The 26,918-nt window shown below is 40.8% G+C and overlaps 1 protein-coding gene across 2 annotated transcripts in view; it reads right to left on the bottom strand.

Moving 5' to 3' along the window:
• Positions 1-25,321, bottom strand: part of LOC130863324 (zinc finger protein 431-like) — a 32,445-nt gene extending 7,124 nt beyond the window's left edge. Inside the window, exons 1-4 of one of the 2 annotated variants that reach the window (XM_057753247.1) lie at positions 25,196-25,318; positions 10,065-10,191; positions 9,813-9,873; positions 7,250-8,737 (exon numbers count right to left, since the gene is read on the bottom strand). In XM_057753247.1, the coding sequence (XP_057609230.1) occupies positions 7,519-8,737; positions 9,813-9,873; positions 10,065-10,191; positions 25,196-25,222 (1,434 nt within the window). In that variant the 5' untranslated portion in view covers positions 25,223-25,318 and the 3' untranslated portion in view covers positions 7,250-7,518. Of the gene's footprint in view, positions 1-33; positions 95-174; positions 302-7,249; positions 8,738-9,812; positions 9,874-10,064; positions 10,192-25,195 lie in introns of those variants that run through there. The other variant, XR_009055719.1, reaches the window with a different exon arrangement.
• Between the last annotated feature and the right edge of the window lie 1,597 nt (positions 25,322-26,918).

The raw sequence follows: 26,918 nt of genomic DNA, 5'->3' as shown, positions 1-26,918 counted from the left end.
GCACGTTTGTATCAGCTTGCTCATGATAATTACCTCGCATGTCTTTGAGAACTTTGACAATGTTCTTCAGTATTATGGTTTTCCCAACTGTATCCTAAAATATAGTAGAAAATGTATGAAATATTATTGTAAATTGGGTAAAATTTAAATTACATGAAGGAAATTCAATATTACCTATGATAGTGAGGTTCCTGTAGGTCTCCAGCATCACATCTTTGTAGAGATTCCTCTGGGAAGGATCCAGCAAAGTCCACTCTTCCCAAGTGAAGTCAACATGCACATCATCATAGGTCACTGCATTCTGAAATGACCCAGACATGTGTACAACAGAGAGCATGAGAGTGACAACAATGTAAATGTACACTTCCTTGACAACATAGTCATATGATTCTGGTGCTCCCTGCACCATTCCAGTATATAGACATTACAATGTAATCACCAAGTCTCCTTGGAAGGAAACCAAATGGGAGGTTCACCTGTCATTTCTGTACCCTGTGAATGGGATATCACTTTGCAAGAAAAATGTCTAATAAAACATAGACACTTGTATCATAGAAATACAGATCAATAGTACACACTACACAGGACAGAAATTGTATGAACAATTGCTAAGTACAAAGAGAAAAATAATATCGACAGGCTGGGTATATTGAATTACACCTTTAAATGAGGAAATCAGAAGTCAGAGACGGGTCTATCTGCCTCAGAGTTGAATGCCAGCCTAGTCTATGAAGCCAGTTCCAGAACAGCCAGAGGGAGATATTAAGATCCGGTCTCCCATGCAAAATCATTCAAACAACCAAAAAATACAAAGAACTCAAAAGATTCTTACTGGATGTATTATACATAGTTTTGCATTTATTTCCAGAAACCTGAAATGTCCCCACTTTAAAACAGAACACCAGGCCGGGCGATGGTGGCGCACGCCTTTAATCCCAGCACTCGGGAGGCAGAGGCAGGCGGATCTCTGTGAGTTCGAGGCCAGCCTGGTCTACAGAGCTAGTTCCAGGACAGGCTCCAAAGCCACAGAGAAACCCTGTCTCGAAAAAACAAAAACAAAAACAAAACAAAAAAAAAACCCCCCAAAAAACCCAAAAAACAAAAAAAAAACAGAACACCAGTAAGATTTTTCTAAAAGGCACTGCATCTTAAACAGTTACAAATGGACAGACGAAAACATTAGCAATTTAAGTGTTGATCACAAATATTCAGCACAGGGTAGAAAAGATCTCTCATTAGTAAGGAGCCCTTGTCAGCCTGGCACAGAGGTGGCTTCAACTACTAGGATTTACTTTAGGGGACACAACCAGCCAGCTTTCAAGTTCAGAGTTTTGGGGGGACCATGTTTTGATCACTGTGAGGACCAGGCACCCATGTTGTGCACTTCCATGTATACAGGTAAAATACTCATGAACATTAAAAAATTCAAGACAGCCGGGCGGTGGTGGCGCACGCCTTTAATCCCAGCACTCGGGAGGCAGAGGCAGGCGGATCTCTGTGAGTTTGAGACCAGCCTGGCCTACAAGAGCTAGTTCCAGGACAGGCTCCAAAACCACAGAGAAACCCTGTCTCGAAAAACCAAAAAAAAAAAAAAAAAAAAAAAAAAAAAAAAAAAAAAATTCAAGATAAACACAAAAGACAGGTAGAAGGTGATGTACAGGCAATCCAGCAAATCAGAAGGCTCAGGCAGAATTAATGTAATGGGTTCATGCCATCCTGGGAAACAGAAAGAGAACCTCTATAAAAATTTAAAATTCAAGATAAGCGTGAAGCTCAAAACTACAGCATAGGCTTGACATGGGACACAAACCTACATCCCAGGCGTATCATACAATGACATGAAAACAAAAAGCCAGGAATTTGTGCTCACTTTTAATCCAAGCACTTGGGATACAGAGTCAAGAGGATCTCCGAATCTGAGGACACTCTGAGGCCAGCTGGTGTAGAGAGCTACTTCAGGACAGTAAGGGCCACACAGAAAAATCTTGTTTTTACAATCAGATAATTAACAGAAGCATAGCAAACTGGCTTAGCACTGAATAGCAATTGCTTCTCCTGTATCTTACATGATTTAAGGATAGAGTTTATAATGTTGGTGAAGCCATGATAGCACAATAAGGAACTTATTAGTTTCAGTTACCGCAGAGTAGACACAAAAGAACAGAAAATGGGCTGAGAAACTCCTATCATGTACCTAACAAGGTAAGTCATCCAGAAATGCTCCTCCTAATAATGGTTTCACAGGCAATTGAAAGAAAAGTCACCAAGAGATACATGTTCAAATAAATCATCATCTGGACTTAATCAACCGCATTCTGAACAGGGTCACTATAGGCTAATGGCCAGGCATGAAGAAAATGCAATTAGTCACTTCAATGACCCTCATCATTTGCAGCAACACTTATAATGTTCAGATGCACAACCTCTCTTTAGACACATGACAATCTCTTGACAGTGACATATTACAGATTCAGAAAACAAGTTATATCTTTCCAACATACAATTCCACATAACACTATTCCTCTTACGAGAGACAAATGGAGATATAGTGAGGGAATACTGCCCCAAGGAAACACCAAAGCACAGCAGAAAAAAATTAAATCCTGTAGTTTTGGCACAGATATATATGGCTACAGTTTCAGAGGATGCCCCTCTCCCTGCAACTTCTTTTTGGTTATTTTTACACCTATATGCCAGTCCATATATAGTTCTTTATGGAATATGTCTCATGGTTTAGGTATCTCAATGTCTTGTGGTCTCAAAACGCAACTCGGGCTACTATAGAATATTATTTTGGGATGTGATACATTTGTGAATGCTTTGGAGCATTTTTTAAATGATGAAAGAGTCTCATATTCTTTTATGGTGCAAGTGTTTAACTCTGTGAAGCTGTGAAAATCTGTCTAATAAAAAGCTGAACAGCCAATAGCTTGGCAGGAATGGACAGGTGGGTAGGCGGAGGGAAAAAATGGCAGAATAATCTTGGGCGGAAAAAAGGAAGAAGTAATGAGAGGACATCAAAGGCCAGCAAGCCATGGAATAAGAAGTAAAGAAATGTATACTAAATAGACAAAGATAAAAACCCAGAAGTAAAAGGGAAATAGGATTATTTAAGAAAAGCTGGAAAGAAACAAGCCAAGGTAAGGTCATACATCCATAAGTAATAAGACTATGAGTCATTTATTTGGTATGCCATATGCCCCCCAAAAGAATGGAGAGCAAAAGAACTAGCAATTGTGGTAAACAAGGTTACACAAAAGGACATTTCTTACCATAAATCAAACAGAATGCCCTTCCCTTTTGGGGCTACACAAAAGGTGTGGCAAAGGTATGCATTGGGCTAATGGATGCAGATCCACAATGGACAGTTAAGGTAATCATTTTACATTGGGAAACGCCTTGAGGGGTTCTTGCAGGTTCCCATGCCAAATTTGGTTCAGTCTTTAGTTGAGAAAACTCCTTCCTGTAGTAATGAAGGAACCTAATACCTATTAGAAGAAACCATACTGCTCTGGATGATGGAAAATTTATAGAAGAGAGAACAAAAAATACAGGAAAATCCCAGCACTTGGGGCAGAAGCAGGTGGATCTCTGTGAGTTCAAAGACAGCCTGGTCTACAGAGTGAGTTTCAGGACAAAGAAATACAGAGAAACCCTGTCTCAAAAAGCCAAAAATTAAAAATAAAAGTAAAAGCAGAGTTTAAAATAAAGTCATATAAAGTTGGAAAGAAAACACCCAGAGAATCTGGATACTGTATGTTATTATGGTCTCTTTGAATTGTTTGAATGTTGAGGAACAACAGCTGCTGAAAGATATTTGTTAATAAATGTTGCTGAATTAATCCAAGATAGGTATTTTGAAAATACCTTGACTTCATAGTTGAAGTCAAAAGGTATGTTACTTTGGAGAAGAGGTTTTGCTTTTGTTTCCACAGGAAATGAAAGGCTGTGGATTCATTCCAGGTTAAGAAAACTCAAGTTTGATCAAGGAAGACCCCTGAAAAATCTCCAAATTGAACAGATGGCCCAGATATCTGAGTTCTACATCCAGAACAGATTCAAGACTGCTGGCTGAGATGATCAAGCTTCACAGGATACTCCAGTTATGACTTGATCATAATTCTAAATTTGCTTTAGGTTCACATAAGATTATCAGTGCCCCCAATCAGCAGGAAAGAGCTTTGAAAACTATGCCCACATTCCCAAAAAATAACTATGGATATTTTCCATTATTTAGAATGTTACTTACAAGTTTTTATAGATAATGGTCAGGAGAAAAGTTAAACAAAGGATATTAGATTCAGAGTTCTTAATTGGAAAAAAAAGGGGGGGAAGTGCTGTGGGACAATGGTCTTTTATCCTGTCTCTTGTATTATTTTTAATAAAATGCTGATTGGTCAGTAGCCAGGCAGCAAGTATGAGTGGGGTGATCAGGCAGGAAGTAGAGGCAGGGCAATGAGAACAAGAGAATTCTGGGAAGCCAGGCGATGGTGGCGCACACCTTTAATCCCAGCACTCGGGAGGCAGAGGCAGGCGGATCTCTGCGAGTTCGAGACCAGCCTGGTCTACAGAGCCAGTTCCAGGACAGGCTCCGAAGCCACAGAGAAACCCTGTCTCGAAAAAACCAAAAAAAAAAAAAAAAAAAAAAAGAGAATTCTGGGAGGAGGAAAGAGAGTCGGTCAGCAGTAGTGACCCGGGCGCAAAGGATGCAAGATAGCAAGATGTGACTGCTTTGCCAAAAAGGTGGCAAGCCACAAGGCTAACACAGACAAGAACTATGAACTAATGTAAGTTCTAAGAGTTAATAAGAAGCCTGAGCTACTAAGCCAATCAGTGTAATTAATGTAGACTGCTGTGTGATTCCTTTGGGACTGAACAATTGTGGGACAGGGCGGGACAGAAAACCTTAGTCAACCGTAAAGCAAATATTTTGGCAAACTTCTATAAATGAACAAAGACCAAAGTTAAAAATACAAATAAAAAACATTGTCATTGGTCTCGAAAAACCAAAACCAAAAACAACAACAAAAAAAAACCATTGTCATTGAAGGTCTCCAGACACAGGTGTGATGTAACAATAACTGCATCAAGATCATGGCATGTGAGTTCGAGGCCAGACTGGTCTACACGAGGTAGTTCTAGAACAGCCTCCAAAGCTAAAGAGAACCCTGTCTCAAAACACAAAACAAAAAACCCAAAACATTTGAAAGAAAGATTTTCTGATCACTTTGCTACAAGCCAAGGTAATTATTAGGAAATGTCCTCCTTGTTCTTTGTACAACCAAATTCCACTACTGGCAGGAAGTATCTCAGATAGTACTCAAAGGATGGATGGTACTCTCGCAAATGGATGTCTTTCATATGGTGGAATTTGGAAAAACAGATACACCACATCATTGATACCTATTCAGAATTTCAGTATGCAACTGCCTTGAGTTCTGAAAAAGCTGATTCTGTAAACACACCAATTACCAGAGGTTATGGCCATCATGGGAATACCTGTACACATTAAGAGCGACAGTGCTCCAGCGTGTCTTTAAGACGACGAAACACTTTTGTTTATTAACCTATAAAGCATATTACAGGTATACCACCCAACCCTACAGAGTAGGCAGTTATATAAAGATCAATTTTAACTCTAAACGACATGCTAAATGAACAAAATAGGGTTGTAAAGACCCTAGAAATAGATTATTAAATCACAACCACAGAAAAGGAACTAATAAAAATCCATAAAATTTTATAACTGAATCAGTTATTTCATGTAATTGAAGTATAAATTCTAAAAGGGTAACATTTCATTTAAATTCACAGTACAAGTATTACAGCTCTGAAGGGAAAGGTTGTTGGAAATCAAGCTAGACATACAGCAGTGAAAGGAAGTTATCCACAGTTGTGGGAGAAAAGTATCATTGGGAAGTCAAACTATACCTGAAGCTGTAGAGGAAAGGTAGGGTATACATACAGCTGGGAAGGGAAGGTATGCACACACTTAAAGCTGTGAGATAGGAATACTAACGATAGGGAAGTCAGGCTAAGCCTGAACCTGTGTTCTGGTGGGGAATGGTCCTCTGAAGGAGGTTGCCATTCTGCTCCAAGAGAGTCATTACAGCTGAACTCCCCTCTACTCTCCTAAGAGACTTTCCCAGAAAAGACATCCATTGGTGTTCTACTTTGCTCTCCTAAGGGAGTTTCCCAGCAGAGATTCTGCTTTGCTTTAGTGAAAGGTCTTCAACCAAAATGCATTCAATCCAGGAGAGGGGCTCACTTGCAGAGTGAAAAAGGGTAGTTGTCACCAGAACCAGCACAGGGCTTATATGGGTCTTATTAGGTGCATAGTTTGTTCAGGTAGAAGATTTTCAGGGTGGGACTTGGTCTGATTTCAATCCCTAACATTTTTCAAGCTCAAAGATTGGTTGGATTTTGTGCTCAGGGACTGGTTAGTTTTCCTGCTCAGAGACTGGTTGGTTTTGTGCTCAGTTGGTCAGAAGTTGAGTGTTTTTCTTTGGCTCTGGTTACAGAAACAAAGGGCATATCTTTCACTGGCTCTGGTTACAGAAACAAAGAGCATATCTTTCACTGGCTCTGGTTTCAGGATCAGGATGTGCTTCTTTGCCTGACCCTTTTACCCAGCACATAGGGCTTTTTTGTTGTTGTTGTTTTTGTTTTGTTTTTCGAGACAGGGTTTCTCTGTGGTTTTGGAGCCTGTCCTGGAACTAGCTCTGTAGACCAGGCTGGCCTCGAACTCACAGAGATCCGCCTGTCTCTGCCTCCCAAGTGCTGGGATTAAAGGCGTGCGCCACCACCGCCCAGCCACATAGGGCTTTATAAATTAGTAAATTCATTTTCCCATGAGTTTGCAGGGGCAAACTATAGAAACAGACATCATAAAGCTTGAACAGAGGGCTGGAGAGATGTCTCAGTGGTTAAGAGCATTGCCTGCTCTCCAAAGGTCCTGAGTTCAATTCCTGGCAACCACATGATGGCTCACAAACATCTGTAATAAGATCTGGTGCCCTCATCTGGCCTGCAGGCATACATGCAGACAGAAATTGTATACATAATTTTAAAAAAAGCTTTAACAGATTGTTGACATATCCATTTTTGACTACAGAATACTCTTCTACTGAATACAAGTGTGTTAAATAAAGATCTAACCAATATTTTATAAGCCCCCAGTATTGTTTACACATATTCAAAGAATCTTTTAATATACAAAGGATTTAACAGATTGATTGCATATAAAAAGTTTTATTGCTGTACACTCTAAAATTTTAACAGTATATTTTTAGGGTTTCTCTGCAGTATTACTTTTTCTCACAATTTCAAAGATTAATGAAATATGCACAGGTTTTTACCACACTGATTATATTCACAGGGTCTCACTCGAGTATGTGTTCTTGTATGCATTTGAAGATGACCATGTTGTGTAAAGGCTTTGCCACTGATTATTCATAGCATTTCTCTCCAGTATGTGTTCTTTAATGCATCTGAAGAGCATTGTGATAAACAAAACCTTTACCATGCTGATTTATACTTTCCAGCATGTCTTCTCTCATGCCTTTTAAGATATGTATCACATGAAAAGGCTTTACTACATTGATTACATTTGTATGGTTTCTCTCTAGAATGTGTTCTTTTATGTATTTGAAGAGTAATTTGTTGTGCAAAGGCTTTACCACATTGATTGCATTCATAGGGTTTCTCTCCAGTATGTGTTCTTTTATGTGCACGAAGATTACCATGACGTGCAAACGCTTTACCACAGTAATTGCATTCATAGGGTTTCTCTCCAGTATGTGTTCTTTTATGTGTTTGAAGGTAACTGGGGTGAGAAAAGGCTTTACCACATTGGTTGCATTCATAGGGTTTCTCTCCAGTATGTGTTCTTTTATGTGTTTGAAGATAACTGGGGTGAGAAAAGGCTTTACCACATTGGTTGCATTCATAAGGTTTCTCTCCAGTATGTGTTGTTTTATGTGCAAGAAAATTACCATGATGTGCAAATGCTTTACCACAGTGATTGCATTCATAGGGTTTCTCTCCAGTATGTGTTCTTTTATGTGCATGAAGATTACCATGACATGCAAACGCTTTACCACAATGATTGCATTCATAGGGTTTCTCTCCAGTATGTGTTCTTTTATGTCTTTGAAGATTACTCTGATGAGCAAAAGATTTATCACACTGATTACATGCATAGGGTTTCTCTCCCATATGTGTTCTTTCATGTATTTGAAGATAACAGTGATTAGCAAAGACTTTATCACATTGATTACATTTATATGGTTTCTCTCCAGTATGTTTTCTTTTATGTATACTGAGATTAACACATTGTGCAAAGGCTTTACCACATTGATCGCATTGATAAGGTTTCTCTCCAGTATGTGTTCTTTTATGTGTATTGAGATGAACACGTTGTGCAAAGGCTTTACCACATTGATCGCATTGATAAGGTTTCTTTCCAGTATGTGTTCTTTTATGAATTTGAAGAGAAGAGTGATAAACATAGGATTTACCACATTGATTACATTCATAGGGTTTCTCTCCAGTATGTGCTCTTCTGTGCCTTAGAAGACCAGAGTGTCGCTCAAAGGCTTTCCCACATTCATCACATTTATACAGTTTCTCACAAACATGTGTTCTCTCATGCATTTGAGGATGACTGTCATATGCAAAGGTTTTAACAGATTGAAGATATACAGAAGGTTTCTTCCCAGTATGACTTCTTTCATGCCTGCAAGGATAAATGGCACATTTAAGACCTTCGCCACATTCAACACACGGTTGAATACTTATATCTCTATAAATAAATTTTACAATTTGGTCCATTGTGAAGAGGACTCACATCTCCATGTTTTTTTTTTGTTTTGTTTTGTTTTTTGTTTTTGTTTTTTGAGACAGGGTTTCTCTGCGGTTTTGGAGCCTGTCCTGGAACTAGCTCTTGTAGACCAGGCTGGTCTGGAACTCACAAAGATCCGCCTGCCTCTGCCTCCCAAGTGCTGGGATTAAAGGCGTGCGTCACCACCGCCCGGCTCATCTCCAGGTTTTATCACTGTGTTTACACTCATGTGTTCCCCTTTATTACAGGTTATTTTGCATTTTTGCAGAGTCCTGTGATGGTAAGATCCTTTGTTACATTCTTAACATTTGCAGAATCTTTTTTTATATGAGAGTTTTCACATATTTGAAGAAAGCTGGAAAAATTCAGACCTTTATCTCTCTTATTGCACTTATAAATTTTTATAAATGAGTCATAATATATTTTTGATTGAACTAGGACAAATAGAAATATTTACACAGTCCTAGTATTCACAGGGCTTTTCTTCAGGATGAATTTCTTAATATATTAACAATGAAGTTGGAAAAACAATGACTTGTACACTTGAAACAAATTCAACAAGTATCCTTAATGTGGGCACTGCTATGTATCTTCTAATTTTTCTGAGAAGGAAATATGTTATGCGTACCTATATCCCTGTGTTCTTATGGCTTGTAGTTAGAGTGATAAATGATCTACCTAGTAAAGGAAAAATAACAAAAGGTTTCCATATTGAATTAACATAGTTTGATTTTCAGCTTCTCATAGAGATGTGGTATAGAAATTAAGGTTTCTCCACATCAAATGCTCCTTGACTCTGCCCCTCTCACTAAAATTAGCACAGTCACAACTAACATATGAGTAACATTAGCTTAATCATCAATGCACTTGAAACTGTGTGGATTTGCACTGTTGCTTCTGTTTACAACTTCCAGGACACATTACAATTTCTTCAGAGGCACGTTTGTGTGAGCTTGCACAGGATACTTACCTTCCATGTCTTTGAGAACTTTGACAGTGTTCCTCAATATTGTGGTCTTCCCAGCTGTACCCTAAAATATAGTAACAGAAAATGTATCATATATTATTGAAAACGGTACAAAATTTAAATTATTATCTTCAGTACAAACATGCCTCATTTCTTCACCTCATTCTTCCTTCTCGATCAAACTGCAGAAGAGCATCAAAAACTAAGGAACAGTTCTCCCCTTATTTTAAAAGGTGAAGGAAAACCCAGTCTTACCTATGGCTGTGAGGTTCCTGTAGGTCTCCAGCATCACATTTTTGTAAAGATTCTTCTGGAAAGGATCCAGTAAAGTCCATTCTTCCCAAGTGAAGTCAACATGCACATCATCATAGGTCACTGCATGCTATAGTATCCCATACATGTGTGCAACAGAAAGCATGATACTGACAACATTGTAAATGTTTACTCCTTTAACAGTATGGTCATACAATTCTGGTTCTCTCCACACTTATTCCATGATATATACAGTACAAGGTAATCACCAAGTCACTTTGGAAGGAAACTGAATAGGAGCTTCACCTCTGTCATTTCTGTATCCTGGGAATGGGATACTGCCTTAAAAAAGAAATGTCTATTAAAAACTTAGAGGCCAAGCCGGGCGATGGTGGTGCACGCCTTTAATCCCAGCACTCGGGAGGCAGAGGCAGGCGGATCTCTGTGAGTTCGAGACCAGCCTGGTCTACAGAGCTAGTTCCAGGCCAGGCTCCAAAGCCACAGAGAAACCCTGTCTCGAAAAACCAAAAAAAAAAAAAAAAAAAAAAAAACTTAGAGGCCACCCAAAAGAATGAAGAGCAAAAGAGCTAAGATCAAGAGCAATAGCCAGCATTTTGGCATATCAACATGTGGTTTGAATTTTTATGGCTCCTTTAACAGTTTCTGACTTCTAGCAAGCCCTTTACCTCTGGCAGCACAACTATTAGCATTCTGAATCTAGGAAGGCTGAAAGCAGTTTTTGGTCATATACCTCTGAGCAGACAACATGTTTTGGTCTTTGCTTTTATGATCTGAAAAGTGGATAAAGCCAACAACCAAAGCCACAAGAGGAAGACACAGTGTAGTTCAGCAGTTTAAAAATTTGCTCACATGGTCAAAAAAGGCTAAGTGACACGCAGTAAGAGGTTCAGATAGAAAAAAATCCTGTAAACAGATTCCTGTATGTTTTATAATTCATGTAGACCTAAGAAAGAAAAAGAAAATGGGTATAGACAGTCATGAAACAAACAGATTAAAAATAACAAAGTAAGGTCTTTAAAGAGACAGTAAAAGTAATATAAAAGAAAAAAGTCGGGGCTGGAGAGATGGCTCAGAGGCTAAGAGATTTGCCTGCTCTTCCAAAGGTCCTGAGTTCAATTCCCAGCAACCACATGGTGGCTCACAACCATCTGTAATGGGATCTGGTGCCCTCTTCTGGCCTGCAGGCATACATGGAGGCAGAATATTTCATACATAATAAATAAATAAATAGAAAAAAGTCATGTAAAGTTGGGAAATACACAGGGAGTTTGGATCCTATGTAGTATTATGTGGATTTTCAATATTTTGAATGGCAATGAGCACACAGCTGCTGACATACATAAGATTGTGAACAGGACTGTTAGAACCATCTTAACTCTAAAGTGGAAATCAAAAAATATTTTTGTAAGTGGAAATCAAAAAGTGATTTGGATAAGAGTTTCTGCTTCTTTTCCCACAGGAAATTAGAGGCCATGAAGTTCAGTATTGAGATGGATCAGTTTTGATCAGAGAAGACCTCCTGAATCTTGACAGGACATATCTATCAACTAAGATTACAACTGAACTTCCCGGCACTTGATGATTTTTTAAATTTTCTCTCTGAGAACCTAAAGATGCTTTCACCTAGAGTGAAGCAGTTTGGAAAACATAACACCCACATTTCCAATAGGGGTCTGGGAGGCTTTTGTTTATTTGGTAGATTATAAGGAAGTGACTGCTGCTGAACTTTGCTGAAACAAGGCAGGGCAGTCTTTTGAAATTCCTGCTTCAGAAGGAGTCTGCTGACATTCTGCAGGATACAGAAGAAAGCAGCTAATATCAACTTTGACAATTCAAGCAGGGAAGTTCTTTAAATTTTCTGCTTCACTGAAAAGCCAGTCAGATACACTAGGTCGAGGATGAAGATGGAGGCCCCACTTCTGCAGAGGAATTTTGGGTGACTTTCCAGGCAGATGTATCCATTGTTAGGTAATATTAATTTCTCCTGGTGTCTTTCTTTTGTTTTGGGTTTTTTTTTTTTTTTTTTTTTGGTTTGTCTTCTGTTCTTGGAACATTTTTGTTTCTCATTCAAAACTTTTTAGATTAATTAATTTTTATTTATTTAAAGACTATCTTTTCTCATTTTACATAGCAATCCCAGTTCCCACTCCCTTCCTTTTTCCTCACTGAGTTTCTGACTGCCAAACAAAAATGCCTGCAACAATGCTGAACTGCAGCCACAGCGTTAGAATCCATAACCTTACATTTTGATTCTTTCTTGTTTCCAGGACCAGCACATGATGGATGATCCTGCAATCTGACTTCTTAACTTCTTAACTGAGATAGACTCTACACGCTTGGAGGGCAGGCGCAGCAGGTTTTTATGGAGTTGCTTCCAGGGACTAGGAATCGCTTTTTCTTTATTCCTTTCATAAACTGAAGGCTTCACTAGATGGAGTCTTACCCTTAGGGCATCTTGCTAGGCTTCAATTCCCGCACAGGGGTCTTGTCTATAATGGTACTAAACTCCTTGAAAATTCCTGCCCGAACTGAAAGTACCCTTTCCTGCTCATTTACTTCTGCCCCAGTCACTGTTCTTCACTGTAGACCTGAATGAGTCATCAGTAATTACCCTCCAAGATTCGATATTCCATTTAAGAAACTGGCCTTTTATTTTTTAATTCTGCCATGCTATGTTTCTAGACCATAGGCAGTAGAAGACAAACTGAGAAATTGGTACCTAGACCCACAATTACCTCAATCACTTGGACACCAGCGGAAGAACACAGTCATCAACGGACAAAGCCATGTCACACCAGGTTACAGCCGTCCTAGCACTGCAAGCCCTGAAAATGCTAACACAGCTGAAGCACAAGAAACAGACCTTAAGACCAACTTCTTTTAAAAAAATATTTATTTATTATGTATACAATATTCTGTCTGTATGCCTGCAGGCCAGAAGAGGGCACCAGACCACATTACAGATGGTTGTGAGCCACCACATTAAAACCTTTATTATGTATACAATGTTCCTCCTGCATGTACACCTCTGTGCCAGAAGAGGGCACCAGACCCCATTACGGATGGCTATGAGCCATTATGTGGTTGCTGGGAATTGAACTCAGGACCTTTGGAAAAACAGCCAGTGTTCTTAACCTCTGAGCCATCCCTTAGCTGGGCGGTGGTGGTGCACGCCTTTAATCCCAGCACTCGGGAGGCAGAGGCAAGCGGATCTCTGTGAGTTCGAGACCACCCTGGTCTACAGAGCTAGTTCCAGGACAGGCTGCAAAGCCACAGAGAAACCCTGTCTCGAAAAACCAAAACAAAAAAAAAAAAAAAAAAAAAAGAAGCAATTTAAAAAAACACATACTGAAGGAATGAAGTAGAAGCTACAGAGGCAAACTTAACCAAAAGAATACAAGTCATGGAACAGAGGATTTCAGGGTTTGAAGATATGATAGAAGAAATGAATATATCAGGTAAAGAAAATGTTAAATCTAAAAATTTCCTGGAACATAAATCCAGCAAATCTTGGACACTATGAAAATAGGAAAAGGAGAAGAATCTCAGGTCAGAGGCCCAGAAAATACTTTCTAAAAATTAATAGTCAAAATTTTTCCTAACTTACAGAAGGACATAGACACAGGAGAACACAGCCCATAGAATCAACTCAGCAGGGCTCATAGTGACTTCCAGAGAGTGAACCAGCAATCACTGAGCCTGCAGGGATCTGCACCAGGTTCTCGGCATGTATGTTATGGTTGTATAGCTTGGTGTTTTGTGGGACTGCTAACAGTGGGGATGGGGAGTGTCTCTTACTCTTTTGCCTGATCTTGGAACCCTTTTCCCCCACTGCTTCGTCCAGCCTTGATATAAGGACTCGTGCCTGGTCTCATTGTAACTTGTTATGCAGGGTTTTGTTGATGTCCCTGGGATATGTGCTCTATTCTGAAGAGATATTCTGAAGAAATGGAGAAACTGGGAAGAGATAGAGGGGAAACTGTAGTTGGAATATATTGAATGAGAGAAGAATAAATTTTTAAGAAGAGAAAGGAAGTGAACCAAGACAAGACTAAAACTCAACAGGGCAAACAATTAACTAATCCTCTAGCTCTGTCTCACACAGGTGGGGTTTCATTCTCAGAGGCCTTACATAACTCCATCCCTGGAAATTTCCATGTCTCCCGTTTGCTACTTCCACTGCCTTTATGCAGCTCTCATGACAGATGTCTCATAGCCTGGTATCTCAATATCCTCTCATCTCAAAATAATACAACACTCACTTCATTTTCACAACTTCAAGCAATGAACTCTCACAGGATCCTTACTGGGTTTCTGACTCTGTCAGACACAGAAGGGTGCAACAATGCTGAATTCAATCAAACCACAGAGGAAGAACCTATGACCTATCAATTTTCTATCTGTCTTGTTTCCAGAACCAGTACAACCTGGATTATGGCCCCAAATTTAGCTTCTAAGTTGTGATGGATGCTACCACGCATGGACCAGTGCTGGAGAAGGCTCTCTATGAACTTGTTTCTTGGGATTACGAATCAAGCTGCCTATTCCTTCCATAAACTGAAAGCATTGATGGAAGGAGCTTTATCCTGAGGGTAACTTCCTAGGCTTCACAGACCAAGGACATTCTCTTTAATGGTGCTAAACCTCTTGAAAATTTCTGTATCTTCTTCATCACAGGACTGCCACTTTTAAACTATCTAGTGCTGTTTTCCTCCATGAAAATGACTTTTTATTTCTTTCTGCACAAGTTGTTACTTTTCCATTGTAGACTTGATTGATTCATCAGTAATACACACCAACAGTATCAAAACTTTGTCCAGAGCCGGGCGGTGGTGGCGCACGCCTTTAATCCCAGCACTCGGGAGGCAGAGGCAGGCGGATCTCTGAGTTCAAGGCCAGCCTGGTCTACAAGAGCCAGTTCCAGGACAGGAACCAAAAAGCTACGGAGAAACCCTGTCTCGAAAATCCAAAAACAAAACAAAACAAAACAAAACAAAACAAAAAAACCTTTGTCCAGGAAATCAGCCAATTACATTTAATTCTGCCTTACTCAATTTCTCAGGGAATGAAGAAAAATAAGATTGATTTAGAGACAAAATATTATATAAATTACCTCTAGCTAAATTTTTCATGGAGTCTATTTCCCACTGAAATCCTATGACCTCAAGCTCTACTATCTGAAAGGAATATATTTCCCACTAAAATCCTATTTTTCATAATCCTACAAAAATAGCCAATTAAGCTCTGTGTGCAGCTTTTGCCATCTAAAGTCCTAATATCTTCAACATTACTCCAAAAGAGAACATCTCATGTTCTACCTGGCAACAAAATAACTTTTGATGTACTAGATTTTGTTATAACTTGCTTGTTTCTTGCTGTGATTAAATTCTCTAACCAAAGCATCTCAAAAATGAACAGGTTTACTTGGCTGATATTATCAGATCACAACCAATAACTGGGGGCTTCGGATAGAGACTCTTGCTAGGAACTGAAGATAAAAAAAAAAAATCAGAGCAATTTTGCATATTGGCTTTCTCTCTTGCTTGGTCACTGTCACAAGCTCAGATAGTTTTCTTATGCATCTCAGGCCCACTTGCTTAAGGTATTGCAACCTCAGTGTAAGAGCTTTTCCACATCAATCAAACAATAGTTTCCCACAAGCAAAGTAACTAGTGATTCTGATCTGTGCATAGCCTCAATTGATCTTCTCTCAGATGATACTAGGCTACATCATGTTGATAGCTGAAGCCAATTAGGAGAAAGAGACAATAATATATGAAAAAGTTTTTTGTTTTTTGTTTTTTTGTTTTTCGAGACAGGGTTTCTCTGTGGCTTTGGAGCCTGTCCTGGAACTAGCTCTTGTAGACCAGGCTGGTCTCGAACTCACAGAGATCCGCCTGCCTCTGCCTCCCAAGTGCTGGGATTAAAGGCGTGCGCCACCACCGCCCGGCTATATGAAAAAGTTTTAACAGCACAAATTCAATACATTAACCATATCAATCACTGAAGCAGCAATAAGCCAAACAAAGATAACAACAACTGGAAAACACAGACATGTCGAGAAATGAGAAGTGAGCCTCTGAGATCAAGAAGAGGAAACTAAACCTGCCTCTTGCAGAAAGTTCCCAAATTAATATTAATATTAATCACAATTAATATTAATCACAAGAAATCACTGGCCAACTCTCACCCTGTGCACCACTCAGGTTCTGTTTTTTTTTTTTTTTTTTTTTTTGCTAATAACAGAAAATGCAATGGTGAAGGAGAGCTGTTCCAACAAAACTGAAGACATTCTCTTGAAGTCATCTAATGTTTTAACTTTGTAGAAAAGTTTTGATTACTAAAAGAATTTAATTCTCTTATAATAAAGATAAAGGTATTTTTTATGATCCCTTGAGCATCCTAAAATGATCTTATAACTGATAATTGCCTGTAAGTCTGCATCAGAGTCAGGAAATGAAAACTTTTCTGAGGCAAATGCAAGATAACAGATTTTTATAGAAACAGTGTATGATCTGTATTATTCACCTAAAGCTTTAGGGATCAGAAGAACTTCTGACATTTTGTCTATGTTTGTTGTGAGACAGAATGTTCCATGTGTATACAGACAGAATGTGTTCCATGTGTATACAGACAGAATGTGTCCCATGTGTATACAGACAGAATGTGTTCCATGTGTACACAGACAGAATGCTCCATGTGTATACAGACAGAATGTTCCATGTGTATACAGACAGAATGTTCCATGTATATACAGACAGAATGTGTCCCATGTGTATACAGACAGAATGTGTCCCATGTGTATACAGACAGAATGTGTTCCATGTGTATACAGACAGAATGTGTTCCATGTGTATACAGACAGAATGTGTTCCATGTGTATACAGACAGAATGTGTCCCATGTGTATACAGACAGAATGTGTTCCATGTGTATACAGATAGAATGTGTTCCATGTGTATACAGACAGAATGTTCCATGTGTATACAGACAGAATGTGTCCCATGTGTATACAGACAGAATGTTCCATGTGTATACAGACAGAATGTTCCATGTGTATACAGACAGAATGTTCCATGTGTACACAGACAGAATGTGTCCCATGTATATACAGACAGAATGTGTCCCATATGTATACAGACAGAATGTTTTCCATGTGTATACAGACAGAATGTGTTCCATGTGTATACAGACAAAATGTGTCCCATATGTATACAGACAGAATGTTCCATGTGTATACAGACAGAATGTGTCCCATGTGTACACAGACAGAATGTGTTCCATGTGTATACAGACAGAATGTGTCCCATGTGTACACAGACAGAATGTTCCATGTGTATACGGACAGAATGTGTTCCATGTGTACACAGACAGAATGTTCCATGTGTATACAGACAGAATGTGTTCCATGTGTATACGGGTGCCACACAAGAAAAGAAAGTGTCAGATTCCCTGGATCTGGAGGAGCAGGTGGTTATGAGCCTTCCAACTTGGGCTTTGGGATATGAACTCAGGTCATCCCCAAGAAGAATGCATACTGTGCCATCTGCCCAGCTGTGTGGAACGCTTATCCAACCAAATAAGTCTTTCACAGATAACAATAACAATAAAACCTGAATAAACACAGAGATAAAGAATCCACAGGGCCGGGCGGTGGTGGCGCACGCCTTTAATCCCAGCACTTGGGAGGCAGAGGCAGGCTGATCTCTGTGAGTTCGAGACCAGCCTGGTCTACAAGAGCTAGTTCCAGGACAGGCTCCAAAACCACAGAGAAACCCTGTCTCGAAAAACCAAAAAAAAAAAAAAAAAAAAAAGAATCCACAGGAACATGAAGAATCAATATTAAGATTTTGTGTACAGTAACTTAGCAGCATGAACTGAATACAATTCAAACAAATTTCTGGATTTTCAATTTCTAACAGAATGCCTTATTCCAAAACTACCTGCGAAATGGAAACACTCAGAATGTTCAATAGGATTATGAAAAAAATACACGTATTGACACAATGTGACTTCTATACTTATCACAAAGCTACAGTATTCAAAAATATGCTCAATATTTGTGAAAGAATAAAGAAAGAGCTAAAAACAAAAACAGAAAGGTATAGTTGACTTTTAATCAAAAGACCTAAGGAAATTCGGTCAGGAAAAGTGTGGTCTTGACCAACGTTACTAAATTTACTCTAATTCATTTTATATATTTATTTAATTTTAGTTTTTCAAGATAGGGTTTCTCTGTGTATCCCTGACTGTCCTAGAACTAGACCTTACAGAGATACATCTGTCTCTGCCTCCCAAACGCACCACCATTACCCGGCCAACCTTTCTATAATTCTATGTGTACAGAAATTAACAAACTTCACAATTCCCACAAAATTAACTCAAAGTGATCCTTAAACTGTTATGTTTCTGACTGTCCAGCTACTGATATTTCTTCCAAACAGAGAGACCCCGATCTAGAATATTATTTAAAGATGTGTTACATTTGTTTGCGCACACCCTTAACCCCAGCACTCAGGAGGCAGAGAGAAGCTGATCTCTTTAAGTTCGAGGCCAGCCTGGTCCATAGAGGGAATTCCAGGACAAGCTCCAAAACTACAGAGAAACCCTGTATCAAGAAAAGGACACACACACACACACACACACACAGAGAAAGAGAAAGAGAGAGAAAGAGAGAGAGAGAGAATATGGTACATTGATACAATGGAGTATTGCTCAGTTATTAAAACAAGGACATATATTAAAACTTGGATGGAACTAGAAAAAAAAATCATCTTGAGTGAAGTAACCAAGACCAAGAAGACAAACATGGTATGAACTCACTTCTACGTGGGTATTAGCTGTAAGGTAAAGGATATTCTTCTACAATCTACAGCTACAGAGAAGCTAATAACAAAGAGGGCTCAAGGGTGAACACAAGCACACGGCTCTCCCTGGAAAGAAGAAATAGAACAGATTTTCTGGATAGACTGGGAGTGGGTATAGATGGCGGCAGGAGAGAGCAGGTGAGGGGAAGGATGGAGGGAGAGAGCATAGGGAGAGACTACTGGAACTGGGGGGCATTTGGGAGTCAACATGAAAACAGTGCAGTCTCTGTTATATAGATCTCACTGGCTGAACCACTTTCCTTTCTAACTCTAAAAGAAGCAGTAAAACTAGCTCTTTGGATATTCCTTGGATTATATAAAAATGACCCTAGAGAGGACTCATGGGAATGTGGGGATGAGAAGCCTGAACAGCTTTGTAAAACCAGGCATAGCTTTCAGTATTGGGACTGGTGCACCAACCCAGCCACAAAACCTTTGACCTACAATTAGTCCTGCTTCAAGATGCTGGATTACTGGTGGCTCAGAACTTGTGGGAGTGGACAACCAATGTCTGCTCTAACTTTATGCCATCTGAGAGAGCCCATGCCAAACACTGCTTGGATGTCTAAGAACTTGAAGTTCAATAGCCCAGATCTGGGTTAGAACTAAATAAGACAGGGGGAAAAAAAAACAGCGAAATGATTCCTAATGATACTCTGCTACCAACATTCCTCCAATAGTCAACATTCCCAGGTCCTTTGCAGCAACATAGTCACACTTGAAGTAGCATTTTGTTCAAACTTTTTTCTGTTGCTGTCATTAAATTCTCTAACCAAAAGCAACACAGATAATGAACAGGTTTATGTGGTTGATACCCCTAGGTCACAACCCCTCCTTGTGGGAGATCAGGATAGAAACTCAAGCTAATAACTGAAGGCAAAACATGAGGAAACATGATTTCCTGGCTTTCTCTCTTGTTTAGTCACTGCCTCATGCTCAGCTTTCCCTCTAATCCAGCCCAGGACCACTTGTTTAGAGATACTGACAACTCAATGGAAGAGCCTTCCCGCATCAATTGGAATCAACACAATCTCTCTCAGACACAGTAACCAGATGTTCTGATTTGGCACAACCTCAATTGATGTTCTCTCAGATGACTCTAGGCTATGCCATGTTCACAACTGAGGCTAAATAGGAAAAACTGACGATAATACACAAAAAGGTTTGTTTTTAAGATACAAAGTCCATGTATTAATCATACCAATCATTTAAGCAGCAAACACTCAAACATCAAGATAGCAACACAGAAATGCCAGGAAATGGGAAGACGCAAACCTCTAAGATCAAAAAGAGAAAACTAAAACTGTCTCTCTACAAAAAGCTCCCAAATGAATAAAATCTCAAGGAAATCATAAGAAATTTCACGAATACAAAATTGATAAAGCTCCATCATTTTCCAGAAAATCAATATAAGCCGGGCGTGGTGGCGCACGCCTTTAATCCCAGCACTCGGGAGGCAGAGGCAGGCAGATCTCTGCAAGTTCAAGACCAGTCTGGTCTACAAAAGCTAGTTCCAGGACAGGCTCCAAAACCACAGAGAAACCCTGTCTCGAAAAACCAAAAAAAAAAAAAAAAAAAAAAAAAAGAAAATCAATATAAATAGATTAATAGATTACAATCAATGAAATCAACAGCATAGATGGCAGCGCTGCTGAGACGGGACACAGAGACGGAGGTATAAATATAGACCACGGCCCCTTAGACAGGAACGGGACACAGAGATGGAGGTATAAATATAGACCACGGTCCTTAGACAGGAACTCTAAGAGTCTAAACAAAATCAAGCTCTGAGAAGCCACAGCCACCCCCAACTCCTGAGCACTCAGTTCTCTCCCTTGCCAGTCACAGAAAATTGGTTGGAGGAGGAGGTTTTCCCACCAAAATTGGAGAATGTTTTAATTTTGTAGAAAATAGATTTGACAACTAGAAGGATCTCATTTCCTTGTGATAAAGGAAAGCATGTCTGTTAGGATCACTCAGACACCATGTTGTCTTCCAGGATAGACGATTGCCTGTAGCCTGCATCAGTAAGGAAATGAAAACTTTTAAAAACAAAATGCAAGATAACAGATTTTTAAAGAACCAGTACACACCTAAAGCAACTGGTTTTGGTCTAATTGCTTAATAAGTCACAACAAATTTGAAAACAATTTTATTACAATTTGTGTATATGTTAGTGTATGAGAGAGAATGTCTTCTAGAAGGATACAGGTGATATACAAAAAGAGAGTGTGTCAGATCAACTGGCTCTCAAATAGTAGATAGCTATGAGTCTCCCAACAGGAGTGTTGGTATCTGAACTCAGATCATCCAGAAACCTAAATAAAAAAAGAAAGAAATGATCCTTGGGGGCATGATGCATCAATATACTAGGCTATATATGGTAAGTTTGCACCATTAAGTGAGCAGGATCCAATGACAACATCAAACAATTTATAATAGGAAAGCTGATAATAAAGCTACATTCCAAAAGGAACTTCCAGAGGTGCCATGCACAATCCCTGACTTCAAGCTCTATTATAGAGCTACAGTAATGAAAGCAGCTTGGTACTGGCATAAAAACAGAAACGTAGACCAATGGAATTGAATCGAAGACCCTAATATTAATCCATGCAGCCATGAACACCCAATTTTTGACAATGAAGCTAAAATTATACAATAGAAAAAAGAAAACATCTTCAACATATGGCATTGGCATAACTGGATATCTATATACAGATGAATGTAAATAGATCCATATTTATCACCATGTACAAAACTCAAGTCCAATGAATCAAAGGTCTCAACATAAATCCAGCCATGAACCTTAGAGAAGAGAAAGTGGGAAGTAGCCTTGAATGCATGGCCACAAGAGACCACTTCCTAAATATCACAGCAGTAGCACAGATACTTAGAGCATCAATTAATAAAGGGGACCTCCTGAAAGGGAGGAGCTTCTGTAGGGCAAAGGACACAGTAGTCAATAAGACAAAACAGCAGCCTACAGAAGGGGAAAAGATCTTCACCAACCCCACAATGGACAAAGGACTGATACCCAAAATGTCTAAAGAACCCAAGAAACCATACATCAAAATACCAAATGATACAATTTTAAAAGGGGGGTACAAATCTAAACAGAGAATTCTCAACAGAAGAACCTCAAATAGCTGAAAGACATTTAAAGAACTGCTCAACAACCTTAGCCATCAGGAAAACGCAAATTGAAATGAAACTGAGATTCCATCTCACAACATCAAAACACAAATGATAGCTTATGCTGGAGACATTGTGGAGTCAGGGAACACTCCTCCATTGCTTGTAGGAGTGCAAACTTGTACAGCCAATTTGGAAATCAGTGTGGTGGTTTCTCAGAAAACTGGGGATCAATCTACCTCAACCTAGCAATGCCACTCTTGGGCATATACCTAAGGGATGACTATGAACACCACGAGGACATTTGCTCAGCTGTGTTCATAGCAGCATTATTTGTAATAGTCAGAACCTGGAAACAGCCTAGATGTTCCTCAACTGAAGAATGGATAAAGAAATACAGTACATTTACACAATGGAGCACTGCTCTGCAGTGAAAACAATGACATCTTGAAATTTACAGGCAGATGGATGGAACTAGAAAAAACCATCCTGGCCCAGCGGTGGTGGTGTACGTCTTTAATCCCCGCACTTGGGAGGCAGAGGCAGGCCAATTTCTGTGAGCTTGAGGCCAACCTGGTCTACAAAAGCAAATTCCAGGACAGGTTCCAAAGCTACAGAGAAACTCTGTGTCGGAGAAAAACAAAAACAAAAAAAGAAAGAAGAAAGAAGAAGGGAAAAAAACATACTGAATGAGGTAACCCAGACCCAGAAAGACAAAACGGTATGTAATCCTTCATAAGTGGGCTATTAGACATAAATCAAAGGGTAACCAGCCTACGGACCACAATCCCAGAGAAACAGGGAGGGGAAGCAGACAAGATCTCCTAAGTAAATTGGCAGCATGGGGGATGGGGGAGAAAATAGGGAGGGGAGGGGCAGCAGGGAGGAGAACAGAAGGGTAAAGGAGAGAGAGGAAAACGAAGGAAGGAGACATCTTGAAAGAGGGAGTTATTGTGGGGTGAGGGAAAGTCCAGGCACTACGGAAACTCCCAGGAGACAAGGGTGACCCCAGCTAAGAATCTAAGGAATCATGGAGAGGATACCTAAACTGAACTACTAACCTGCTCTGCCCATGTAATCAGACTGATGAACCTTAACTGTCATCAGGGAACCCACATCCAGTGGCCAATGGGGGCAGAGGCAGAGATCCACAGCTAAGCACTAGGCCAAACTCCTGGAGTCCAGTCATAGAGAGGGAGGAGCAACGTTACAGGCAGGGTGGCCAAGACCATATGAAGGACACCCACAGAAGCAGCTCAATGACCCCAGATGGATACCTGGGCAACCAGCATGGGACCACATTGGGCCCTCTGAATGGAGGCGACAGATATGTGGCATGAGCAGCTTGTGGGGCCACTGACATGAGTGGGAGCAGGTTAGGGACGGGAAACTGGGATTGGAAGGTAAGATAAGATTGAAAGAAAGAAAGGAGGGAAAGAAGTAGGGAGAGAGGGGGGAGGACAGAAAGAATGAATGAATAAATTCTGGAAAAAATAAAGAAATGGCAAGCAGAACTACTCACAGGGGGGAGATGGAAAGACATAGGGAGCTTCTGTGAAGTCAGCACTGCCCTACAATGGGACAAACTGAGGAGGAGGCTAATCCAGCAGCTCCGCAAGAACACAGTATGTCAGGAATGTTACTGGGGAAGCCTAAACTGGCCTTGGGACTGATAACCATAGCCCCCGGAGGTGAGAAGAGCTGGCTTCTCAGGGTCTGAAGGAACCCTCCACAAAGACAAAGGCCCAGGTCCCAGACCATCACCAGCTATGCATTTTGGGTTTTAGAGGAGTTCTGTTTTTTCTCAATACATCAAGGCCTTAGGTAAAGTAAAGCTCCCAATACCTAGGCTCCAGGCAGTCAGTCCCTCATTCAAGAATGTTCCTTCTAGGGGCTGGAGAGGTGGCTCAGAGGTTAAGAGCACTGCCTGCTCTTCCAGAGGTCCTGAGTTCAATTCCTAACACCTACATGGTGGCTGTATCAGATCTGTAATGAGATCTGATGTGATGCCCTTTTCTGGCATACAGAAATACATGCAGGCAGAACATTGTATATGTAATAACTAAATCTTTTTTTTTTTTTTTTTTGGTTTTTCGAGACAGGGTTTCTCTGTGGTTTTGGAGCCTGTCCTGGAACTAGCTCTTGTAGACCAGGCTGGTCTCGAACTGACAGAGATCCGCCTGCCTCTGCCTCCCGAGTAACTAAATCTTAAAAAGAAAAGAAAAGAATGTTCCATCCTGAGGGCTAAAGGAAAGCCTTGCTTGACCGGGCCAGTCCTTAACACAACAGTTTTACTTTTCAAATTGTCCCCTGCTGTCACATTTCACCCGTTAGAACAGTGCTTTTCTCAAGGACAAAGCTGGAAGTTTAAGGCCCACCAGGCCCCAGGCCGGCTGTGACCTGTGGTGCGGCCTCAAGCAGCTCGTGAGAATCCTCTTTGAGATGGAAATAGGCCAAGAGGCTGGTTATCAGTCAGGGGTGTCTCCTTTGTAAAGGTTTAGAGCCAATTGTCTGGACAATCCTGTTAAAACAGCATGCTCATCTCTCCCAGGCCTGGTTAGCAGACACTTATGTTTGGGGTGTTTTAGAAGCAGCCTTCCCTAGGCTAAATTCTACTTTGAGACTTACTACCTAGCCAGCATTATTAAGTCCTTAATGTCACCAAATCCTACTCTTAGGACATCACAGCGAACTGTGCAGCGCTACCCGACACACGAGATGCCTTTTACAACCTCCACACAATTAGCTGTAAATGGACCGTACACGTAAAGATTAAATGCAAAGTGATGAACGTCTAGAACATACTAGAGAAACCAGGCCTCTCCGAGTTATTCAACCCGCCTTCCCTGGCTGCACAAAAAGCGCGTTGTTATTGACTCCAAACACGGTTCCACACACAGCTCCCTGCGCCCCTCGCTCCGCACGGCTGCAGCCCACAGAGCAAAGTTATACACAGGACTGTGCCAGGGTCCAGGGAGCAGCAGGGACCGCATGGGAGCTCACAGGACACGGAATATGACTGCAGATTCCCACCCGGCCCTGAGGACCCGCCACGCTGGATCCTGGATCTCCGCATCTGATCTTCCCCATCTGGGGACAGCAGCCCCTCGCTCACCATGCCGTGGCTTCCCGTCTCGCCCATGCTCCTCTCCCAGCTCCCTGCAGCAGCACAGGCAGCACAACACGCGAAAACTCTGGATCCAGGTCCTCTGCAGACCCAAGCGACCACCGTCGCTCCCGGAAGGGCTCCACACGACTTCTGACTGGCAGTTCGGCCTGGGCACCCTGATTGGTTGGTGAGGCTTGAGTGACAAGAGTCCCGCCTTTAGGGTTCTCCAGTGCTTAAAGATACAGCTCCATTGATTCCTCAGGGTACCCTCCACCCCTGACTCAGACCTCAGACCACCCCAGGCCGGCAGAGATTTGCACTTCAATAACTGTTGCCCTAGGCTCCAATTGCTGACTCTGCGGTCTCCCTGAACTCCACAGGCACGCCCCCTTCTTCCGCCTGAGTGCAGTGTGAACAGCTTTCACAGCCCTTTCCTCAAGGTGGAGTGGAGGGATTCCCTGTCCCACAGGTGGAGGGTGCCAGAATATTAGCAATTTTAAAGAGAAATTTAAGGACACAAAAGATGTTTATTCCGTGGCTTCACTTCACTAAGAGGTCAGGTGAACTGAAGGTACTTTCTATGTGAAACACAGGCACTTCAGAGATCCAGAGGAGACGAACAAGAATCAGATAAGAAAAAAAAAAAGATAGATCTGTCTCCCACCACAGGGCTGGACGATGGCTCCATTGGTTTCAAAGTTTTCTTCCTGCCGGGCGGTGGTGGCGCACGCCTTTAATCCCAGCACTCGGGAGGCAGAGGCAGGCGGATCTCTGTGAGTTCGAGACCAGCCTGGTCTACAAGAGCTAGTTCCAGGACAGGCTCCAAAACCACAGAGAAACCCTGTCTCGAAAAACCAAAAAAAAAAAAAAAAAAAAAAAAAAAAAACCCAACAAAGTTTTCTTCCGGAATTCAGGGCAAACTCTTGATAAATGAGTAATAATAAAAAGGGTAGTCTTAGGGTAAATTGAATATTTAGAAAATAATGAAGTTAGGAATATTGTCTTTATGAGTACTAGCCAGCACTTTGAGTGTTAGCCAGCTCATCTTCATCAATGGGCAGGTGAAAGAGAAACACAGCTGAGCAGGACTGGTAAATAACAATCTCTCCATGCATGTAGAAAGTGGATTTATGAGAATGTCTCACAAGCTGTGGTCCCGCTTGTCCAACAATGGCGTCTACGCAGGGGAAGTTGAAGACTCCAGTAGTTCTTCTGCCCATGAGGCTGGATGTCAGCTGCTCTTCAGTGTGCACCAAAGTTCCAAAGAGTAGGCTCTCCTGCTAGTAAAGGGATGAACTAGGTACCCAGAGCTAGGGCGGGGAGGCAGAGAGAGAGAGAGAGAGAGAGAGAGAGAGAGAGAGAGAGAGAGAGAGAGAGAGAGAGAGAGAGAGAGAGAACTTCCTTCTTGGGTATCATTTATATCTGTAGGCTGCAACTAGAAGGAGTGATCCAGATTAAATGCCGATCTTATTCTGTTTGATCTTTGTGTGTGTGTGTGTGTGTGTGTTTGAGACAAGGTTTATCTTTGTAGACCTGAAACTCACTCTGTAGTTCAGACTGGCCTCAAACTTAGAAAAGTCGACTGCCTCTGCCTCTTGAGTGCTGGGGTAAAAAGTGTGCACCGCCACCAACGTGCTAAAGGTGGATCTCATCAACTCCAAAGATGCAGATGAAAAATGACCTTTTATTTCAAAATCTTTAAGAAAACTCCCACACAGGAAAGTGTACC

Source organism: Chionomys nivalis, chromosome 21, assembly GCF_950005125.1.
Source record: "Chionomys nivalis chromosome 21, mChiNiv1.1, whole genome shotgun sequence".
Taxonomy (NCBI): domain Eukaryota; kingdom Metazoa; phylum Chordata; class Mammalia; order Rodentia; family Cricetidae; genus Chionomys; species Chionomys nivalis.
The sequence above is the reverse complement of the archived record's forward strand: the minus strand, read 5'-3'. Positions and strand labels throughout refer to the sequence as shown.